At 49.5% G+C, this 8,835-nt stretch overlaps 3 protein-coding genes across 3 annotated transcripts in view; all 3 read left to right on the top strand.

Annotated features, from left to right (window-relative positions):
• Positions 1-559, top strand: part of Pmar_PMAR011643 (Subtilisin DY, putative) — a gene marked incomplete at both ends in the record, with an annotated part of 1,081 nt that extends 522 nt beyond the window's left edge. The window contains one exon of the mRNA XM_002773750.1: positions 46-559. Coding sequence (XP_002773796.1) covers positions 46-559 — 514 coding nt within the window. The remainder of the gene's footprint in view (positions 1-45) is intronic.
• A 2,556-nt stretch (positions 560-3,115) lies between these two features.
• On the top strand, positions 3,116-4,263 carry Pmar_PMAR011642 (hypothetical protein; the record flags this gene model as incomplete). The annotated part of the gene is made up of 2 exons (XM_002773749.1): positions 3,116-3,262; positions 3,316-4,263. 2 exons carry the CDS (start codon positions 3,116-3,118, stop codon positions 4,261-4,263), a joined length of 1,095 nt encoding a protein of 364 aa, XP_002773795.1.
• A 607-nt stretch (positions 4,264-4,870) lies between these two features.
• On the top strand, positions 4,871-5,200 carry Pmar_PMAR011641 (hypothetical protein; the record flags this gene model as incomplete). Its single annotated transcript, XM_002773748.1, has 1 exon — positions 4,871-5,200. One exon carries the CDS (start codon positions 4,871-4,873, stop codon positions 5,198-5,200), a length of 330 nt encoding a protein of 109 aa, XP_002773794.1.
• Positions 5,201-8,835: the final 3,635 nt, after the last annotated feature.

Raw genomic sequence — 8,835 nt, 5'->3', positions numbered from 1 at the left:
TCAATGAGAGGAAAGATGATGTGAAAGTTATTCTCATGACGGAAGGTCCGATTCAAGTGGACCCCAATTCATTGACGACAAGATTCGGGAAGCAACTGCAGCTGGCATGCTCGTTGTCGTCACCGCAGGGCATGCGCACCTGGATCTGGACATATATCCAGACTTCCCTTGTTCCTTCGACCGTTCACCCACTGATGGAGTGATATGTGTGGCTGCAACAGATGGTTCCAAGATGCGGCTTTCTGATGACAGTAATTTCGGTTCAGCTGTTGACATTGCCGCTCCAGGTGAGGGAATAGTTACAACTGATCTCAAAGGGAAGTATAGCCAAGATACGGGTACTTCGGTTTCCGCCGCTATCGTAGCAGGTATAGCTGGGATGCTCTACAGCCTTGAACCTTCTCTGAAGAATAAGCTGGCCCCTGCTGACATCAAACGTATCATCAAGGATACGGCCACCCAAGGTCTCAAGGACAGTAAAGGGGAAAAGACCCTTCCCTTCGGCCGCGTGAATGCTGCGGCGGCTGTCAATAAGATACTTGAAGGAAAGAAGGTTTAATTTTTTACTCTGACTCCGTCTCATGATGATGGAGTCAATGTCACCGAGTCATTGATAACTTGTTCAGTGAACTCTCGTCTAGCTCGATGGCCTCTCCAATGCTGGTTATATTATTAATGTGAAGGTCTGATCATCAGACCTGATCATCGTAACGCTTGGCATTTGATTAGGTCGATTTTTTATGCCCAACTGCTGAGTTTTGAGTTTGCGTCGTGAATTTGCGTCTGGGTAGGTCTTACTTAAGTAGACTAGGTCTTCGGTGCGAAGGGGCGGAGCTCGCTGAGCTTCTTATCAAGAATTCAGCGGGCTGTTATTGAAATTATTTTGGAAATTGGATGACTAAAAGCAAAAAGTTGTGTTACATGTAACATCTGATTTAAAAACATTTATTCCGTTCCATAATAGTAGAAGGCGTGGATAAACGTCTCCAGTGTAAACCGTCTCCTTATGGAGACATGTGAGAAAAATGACCATCGTGGGATTTGACCCTAGGTCATACGGTTGAGAGTCGTGAATACTAACGTGCTGAGCTAACAGTTCATCACTTGTGCGCAGAACCGTTTCGTCAAAAATAAGCGGGCAAAGCAAGAGCCACACTTTCGCTATATTTTTACGCTGATGAGCAGCCAACGGGTGACAGAATGATACCCTGTTTGTCTTCTGAATCGCCCTGGTCGGGTCGGAATTTTTGCTCACGCACGGTCGGACGGACGGACGGACGGACGGACGCACGCACACGAGTGTTCGTGCGCAGTAATATAAGCTCCGCTCGCTTCGCTCGCTCCGCAACAAGTATTGGCTCGACTCCGATTAGTAATCGTTCTGGGAGATGCTGGTGCATCATCATCGATCGTTATCCCAATCCCACGTAACACACAATGTGTCTCTCTCGGGTGAAGGAATCCGTTATGGTGAATATATATATCGCCACTCAAGATTCTCTACTAGCAACCAAATATCATGGGGTGCTCAAAGCATAATCGACAAGAACGTTGCTGAGACCAGATCGTCAACGCAACTGACGCATTGCGATCATACCATCAATAAAGATAATTGAATTAAGTGAGATAAGTGTTTTTTACAGTGTTGGCCAATTTGATGCTATGCAAGTGTGAGGAATGGGAAGATTGGTCTAATCTATGCGCTTCCTGCAAATCTAAGCTAGGATGCTTAATCTAAACTAGTGCTACAATTCCATGCAAAAAGTGCTGTTCCATGCAGTAAGGTGTCTAGGTTTGCGATTATTCCGGTGCTGAGTTCAGGGCCGACCGAGCGAAGCGAAGTCGGCTACAGATTTCGTGTACTCTTGTTTCACGATCAGGATCGAATATAGTGGAGTCCACTACTCCTGGTAGTTTAGATTGTATTGATAATTAAACAGTCGCAGCTAGTCACTAGTTGATTGACGTTCAGTAGGGTGATATATAACAGTTTGATTGGATAGAGTCGATTCAAATAAATCTACTTGCTACACAAATCCTGCTACATGGTGACACTCATAGCCACAGCACCCTTCCGTGTTAATAGGTTGTAGTGATACGATTAGTGGGCCGCTACGAGAAGCAAGAATTAAAATATGTCCTACGAACTAGACGAATTCGCCGAGTCTCACTCGGACAAGTCCCATTGTTGTTCGTCATTTCTACGTATCTATAGCATGGTAATCGCGTTAGCGATTGGCGCGTTAAAATGTGTTAGGTCGAGCCTCGAAGGTCTTTGCGCGCGCCCGGCCGATGCGGCGCGCCACCGATTCGATCACGCTATAGCTTGCCCGCAAGGTTCAACTCACGGCTTCGCGTGAGTGATGTGTTCGAGGAGGGTACTCGGAAAAAAAATGTAGGGGTAAGCGACGAGTTCTTTTAGTCTTGTGTGTTGGACTGGTACTGTTGCATTAGAATCCCTTCTTTGATTATCCCTCGGCGGTTCAGTTCAGGTACCTCCCCCCCCTTCCCCCCCCTCTGCTCACCTCCTCACGCACTCTCAAGTCCCTCACCTCACCTCTCCTCCTTCCTTCGCGTCTCCCCAAGAAGTTCCTCCGGTGGCCTCCGTGATTCTGTCAGCCTGCCTGACTTAACTGGACCCCCTCCGTGGCTTCTCGAGTCCTCTGTGACTTTGGCAACCCTCCGTGGATTGACGAACCCTCTGTGGATTAGCCAGCCCTCTGCGGAATAGCGAGCCCTCTGTGACTCAGCAAGCCCTCTGTGGCATAGTGAGCCCTCTGCGGAATAGTGAGCCCTCTGTGGCATAGCGAGCCCTCTGTGGCATAGCGAGCCCTCTGTGGCATAGCGAGTCCTCTGCGGCGTAGTGAGCCCTTTACTTGACAAGTATTCTGTCGTCGCCTTTACCGAGTCCAGTTCATCTTTTCGAAAGTCCTCTGAGGCTATGCGAGCCCTCTGCGGCATTATCTGATAATTATGATAGTGATCATCATGCATTCAATGTTGTTACTTGTTGTATCCGTCCTATGTGACCACCAGAAAGCATCCTCGCTGTCGAGTTCAGACTCAACTGTTCAGCGTATTTCGTTGTAAGTTGCCAAGCAGCGTCTCTCTTTCAATGGCCAAGAAGACCGCCGTCGAAGCTCAGACCGAGGACCATCCCAAAGAGTCTCCGGCTGCCTCTAGTGAGGCCCAAGCAGAGGGGCAAGCCCTCGAGGGCACCTCTTCCTCTAGCCAGGAAGTGGTTGTCTCCACACCCGACAAGGTCAGTAGCCGCGAGAATCCTGGGTCGCCGCTCGGTGCACCATTGACCCCGAGCAAGCTCTCAAGAAGAAGCGCAGGTCTGCTAGGAACTCTAAGCTCATCTCTGAGACCGCCAAGGTCTCCAAGAAATCGGGTACTCCATCGGACCCTGCTACGGAATCTGTCGTTGAAGTCCAACAGCTGGGTGTCTCCTCTGTTCCTGTGGGGAACGCCATCTCTCGAGCTGCCAATCAGTTTGTGGATAAGCTAATCGCAGGCCTTAACATCAAATCTTCTCTCAACCGCTCCGATGACTCCTCCAAGGTGGATAGTGCTGAGAGCACGCTGAGCTACATCAGACGTTCTGGTATTGGCTCCTTTGATGCCAAGCTCATTAACCCAGATCGTTTGGCCGCGTGTATCAAAGATCCCGGTCGCATTCTTACGGATCCGTTGGATTCCTTCTGTGGAGATCCCGAGCTCGAGAAGGAAGGGCTGGCTTACTTTGCTTCTTGTTTGCTATCTTGGGCGGTTACCGTCGCTATCCTCGGGATATGTGATTGGGGTCTACCGATGAGCCATGCCCTGCACGTGTTATTTTCGGTTCAGTTCTCTGGTACTTCTAACAAGTTTGGAGGGCTGCCTCTGTGTAGAGCCTACGATTTACATGTTCGCCAGGGGCTCGCCAAGATGGTGTCGGCTAAAGATATCACACTGCAGGAGGCTCTTGGCAATCTGGCTGACGTCGATGCTTCCCAATTACTCATTCTGTCTTCCCAGTTGAGCTCGCGCAAGCCCTACGACAACCGTGGCACTAAACGTCCGTGGAATGACAGCTGGAGCTCTTACGGTTCCCACTCCAATAACCAATACTGGTACAAGAACTGGGGTAATGGCTGGAGCGGAAAAGCCAATGGTGGCTGGTATAATGGTTGGAACTCCAACTCTAAACGTTGGAAGAGTAGCGAGGACAACGATGTTGGCAAGAAAAAGGACGACCACAAGGAGAAAGTAAATAAGTGAAGTGCTCTCCGAGTGATAGATACTCCATTCGTGGAGTCTCAGCTTTCGAGTCATAGAAGTTTTTTTTGAGCTCGCGGAGCTGTCTGCCATATGAGTCGTACCTCTTTTCTCTCACTTTATTCTGTCGGACCTAATCGGTGTTGTGTTGTCAGTCCCTCGCACCACCTGGCCTGAAGCCGAAATTGACACCAGTGGAAACGACCTCACCGGTCTTGGAATCCCATACTCCAATCTCCCCGTCTCTGACAGAGACCAGCTCGCCTCTGACGATCCATGCGTCGTCACCTCGAGAGGGACCTCCGAACACGCAGACATGTACATATCTGGGAGTCGTGGCTCTAGATGATCTTCGCCGTATCCTGAGGACTTCGCCCTCTCCAGATCAGCGAGCTTCAAAGAGCTCTGCGGTTCGCTCGGATCTCTCTGAGATGGTATGTTACTTCGTGCCAAGAGTTTGTAGAGTCGGCAGCGGTGTGCAGCCCAGGGCTGTTCGCGGTGAGGACGTTGGTGAGTCTATCCATTGCTCCTCACCAGAGGAACATCTCGCTTCATCATGTGACCTCATGGCCGCCTATAGCAATTCCGTGAGTTACGGACCGTGACTCGCATGCCAGAGAAGGTCCGAGCCGTTGCCGGGAAGTTGAATCTCCCTTCATTCAAGGAGATGCTTCAAGCCAGCGCTTACCCCGATGTCTCGCTTGCCGATGAGCTCCAAGACGGTTTGCCACTAACAGGGACCTTTGAGCTTCCCGAATCCATCTTCCGGCGGAACACCGGAGAAGCTAAGAAGCGCAAGTTCATTAATCTCGAAGAGCTACTCCGATCTGGTCCGGGATTGGCAAAAAAAAGATGGCAGAAGCTCTCGAATAAGAGTCTGCCGAATGGGATGAGACTTTATGACAAAGTGCTATCGAGCAGACCGAGGATGCGACAATGATGGGACCAATCTCGGTGGAAAGTCTGTACACTTTCTTCGAAGAAGGTTTCGTGGGAAATACACGCTTCGCAGTGGTGCAAAAAAAACACGCCCTTGAAATGATTTTAAGAGGTCTAAAGCCATTCGCGCCATGAGATTCCAAGATCAGGTTCCCCTTCCAACCCCGGAAGCCGCGGCAGCAGTGGCCTTCGAGTACGCTCGGGCGACAGGAACAGCAAGTCTCAAGTGGTAGAAATCTGACCACGCGTCTGCTTATAGAGAGGTCCCTTGCGGTTGCGACTCTCAAAAGGGTACCGTTGTACTCCTTGAGAACCCTTTCACCGGTAAGGCAGGCACTTTCTTCCACGTGGCTCAACCGTTCGGAGCCTCAAGCTCTGCCATGGACTATTGCCGAATTTCGCAAGCGTTGGCGCATCTCGGCAGAATTCCCCTAGGATTGGTACTGCTGAACTTCCTCGATGATTATTTCGCTCCTAAACGCGCTTCCTCGGTGGAGTCTGGCTATGCGGCTTGGAGGTAATCCCACCTCATCCTAGGCCAAAATTGAAGAAACTGAGGTGTGTGGGACCCACATCTGAGTCAGATGATCTGATTTACCGGGTCTGGCCCAGACCGTCTGGGCCTCGGTCTTTCCGTCTCGAGAGAGAGCTCATGTCTTTTTCTACAAGGCAAGAAGGCTGAGATCGTCCAAACGATACGGGGAATTGTATCGGAGGATTCTCTGTCTTCATCGACAGCGGCCAAGCTAGCGGGCAGCCTTCTATTCGCCTCTACTCTACTACCTTCTGATGCGTGCAGGCTCTACATTCGAGAGATTATTAGTTACTTATATCGATTTGGCGTTTGCAACCTCTCGAAGAATCGACCCTTCAGAATCACTGCGCTACGACGCCTAGAATTCATGCTCGCCAGCGCCACTGCAGTTTGTCGCATCCCTCTCTTGGAAAGACCTCACAAAGCTCCTGTTCCCCAGGCCTCCATCTACTCTGACGCAACTTCCAAGGGAGGTTTGGACGTGGTGGTGTACGACAAAAATTCTGATCGACCGTTTTATGCAGCTTGTGAGGCACCGGTGTGGTTTCACGCTGGACTAATTGACCGGGGGACTCAAATTGTTGCTCTGGAGCTATTCGTTGCGCTAGTAGCGATCGAGACATTCGGCGAAAACGTCTCAAATCGTTCAGTCACCGTTTTCATCGACAACGTGGCAGCTGAACAAGGTTTGGTGAAAGGCTACTCAGAACTCACGGATGTGAAACACATGATCCCTGAATTCTGGGATTTATGCGATCGGTTTCACTTGAAAGTGTGGATTGACCTTGTGCCGTCCGACTTGAATCCAGCCGACAAGCCTAGCAGGCGAATCTTCGTTGAAGTCATGAGGTCTTACTCGAGAAAAGAACACCGACTTCCTAACTTTGCCAAAAGCCACTCGCTGTGATTGTCACTAAGTTATGATCATGATTCTGTTCCTGGTGATTCCGCTACGGTGTTGTTACGAATAAATTTTAGGGGGAAGCCTAGACTCGAGGCGTAGACGTGGGCGGAAGCTATCTCTGGTCTCGAAATAAAAATATTTCGTTCGTTCTTTGCGGTCTCGAATCGCTCGAGGGGTCAGTCAGAGACTCCTAGTCTCAGACAAGCTCTTCATCGACCACAATCGCAGAGTCATTTTGAGTCTTCAGTTGATTGACTCAATGTCGCATCACGCCATGCTTGAGTCGAGCGTGGAAGTCTTGAAGGTCTACGCTGCTGCATGAAACTTGTAGCAACTCCTCTCAGTTATGCTGACAACGTCGGTTCCCTCCCGGCGAATGATGACATGGTTATTCTCTGGCTATCGACCTGCAGAAACCAAGATACAGCCAAGTGCTATCTCGCGCACTTAGCAAAATGGCATGACTGGTTGGACTTGTACAAGACTTGGGATACAGTTGCCGTTCAGCAAGCACTTCAAGATTTGTATAAGGATCCACGAGCACTTCCAGCAGAGAAACCAAGGCTCATCTTACAGTTGCTTAGAGAACTGGTCAAGCTAGCGATCCGCAAGGGACTTTGCTTAAGCAGCAATACTGGGTTATCATCCTACTAAGTATTCCCTCTGAGCTCCTGACGGCGTCGATAAGGGGTCTTGGAGGAGCAGAGTTCCAGCCAGCGTCTGCACTGAATTGACAGAGCCTCTGTCACAGAGGTACAGAAGACAGCTTCGAGTAAGTTCATGTCTCTGTTCGAAGAGAGCGATTCTGAGTCGGAGGAACTTCCTCCGAGGAAGCATAAGTTATATCAGTGATGGTGTGTATGTTTCTTCCCATTGTGTAGGGATCGAGTAAATCGAACTTGTAGTGTTGTTAATCATAAAGGGGTATGGTCATCTGCAGTTAAACCCGATTCGGACGATCACGGTGATCAGTGCAGTTTCATGGGGTGCTGCGCTGATCTCCGAAGCCGGAAATATCTGACAAGATCATGATGAACGATTCGTCTATGAGTTCAGGCTGTTCTGAGTGGACAACCTGATACCCGTCGGACAGCCACGTCCTCGGGTTGCTTCGTCACGACAAGTCAGATATTTCAGAATCGTTTACGGCTTAGATCGTCCGGGTCTCGGGTTTGACTGTTGGTGGTTTTACCCTTTGGACTGACAGTCAGACCGAGTGGCTCGAGCGTTAGCACCGTTTTAATCTATAACTAAATAGCAGAGCACAACATAATCGTTGCTCGAAGAAATGCGTTAAAACGTTCAAACGGCCAACTTCCAAGCGCTCCTGTTCTTACTACATCACAGTCTGACTGTGTTTTCGTATGCGGCGGGCTCAATATTTCACACGTGTTTTTTCTCGAGTAACATTGGAGTTTTACAACCCGTGATATGAGAAACAATCGCGAAAAAAACATATTCGAAAACGCATTTGGAAAGTGAATAACGCGTAAAACACGTGATGTGTTTCACGTGAAATGGGGTGATTTTGTGGTTTTATACATGTGTTGATGAAAATAGTGAGTAAATTTGGGGGAATTTTTCAAAATTCTTTTTGTACACTTTTACTCGAAATTGTGTGTAAGGCTTACACTGTATTACAGTGACTGTAAGCCCCTATAATTAGTGAGGGAACTCTTCTGAGCTCAGCTGAGGAAAGCGAACACGTGCGACCGCCATCGATCGACCGCCAAACATCGTTCTGGAAGTTGAAACTGCGATCTCATCCACCTTAGGTGGGAACTCTTTCTTAGTTTTTTTCCAAAAACCACCAAAAAATTTCCCAAAAGTTTCCATACGGCCATTATCCCAGGCTACACACAAGAGTACTCGAGTCAGATTATGCAGTGATATGCGAGGTCCAAATTTATGTCTACCAGCGGCGAGCTGTAGTGGCCACAGTGTCCCCGAAGTACTGGGTACACTCCGTGCCCGGGTCCAGCCAGGGGACCACTTGGAGCTGCTTGACCTCGAGAAGGCCTTTTATAAGTTAAGGCTAGCGGGGCGTCGCTGTGTGCGAATTAAGACCGCGGGTCGCAGCTTCCATTGTAACCGAGTGGTCTTCGGAATTCGCTGCGGCCCAGCGGCGCTTGCTGCCTAGGTGCCTCTCTTGTTGAACTGTGCTTACACTGGATTACTGGGCAGAGCTGTCTGCCGA

This window comes from Perkinsus marinus (assembly GCF_000006405.1).
Source record: "Perkinsus marinus ATCC 50983 genomic scaffold scf_1104296958712, whole genome shotgun sequence".
Taxonomy (NCBI): domain Eukaryota; phylum Perkinsozoa; order Perkinsida; family Perkinsidae; genus Perkinsus; species Perkinsus marinus.
The sequence above is the reverse complement of the archived record's forward strand: the minus strand, read 5'-3'. Positions and strand labels throughout refer to the sequence as shown.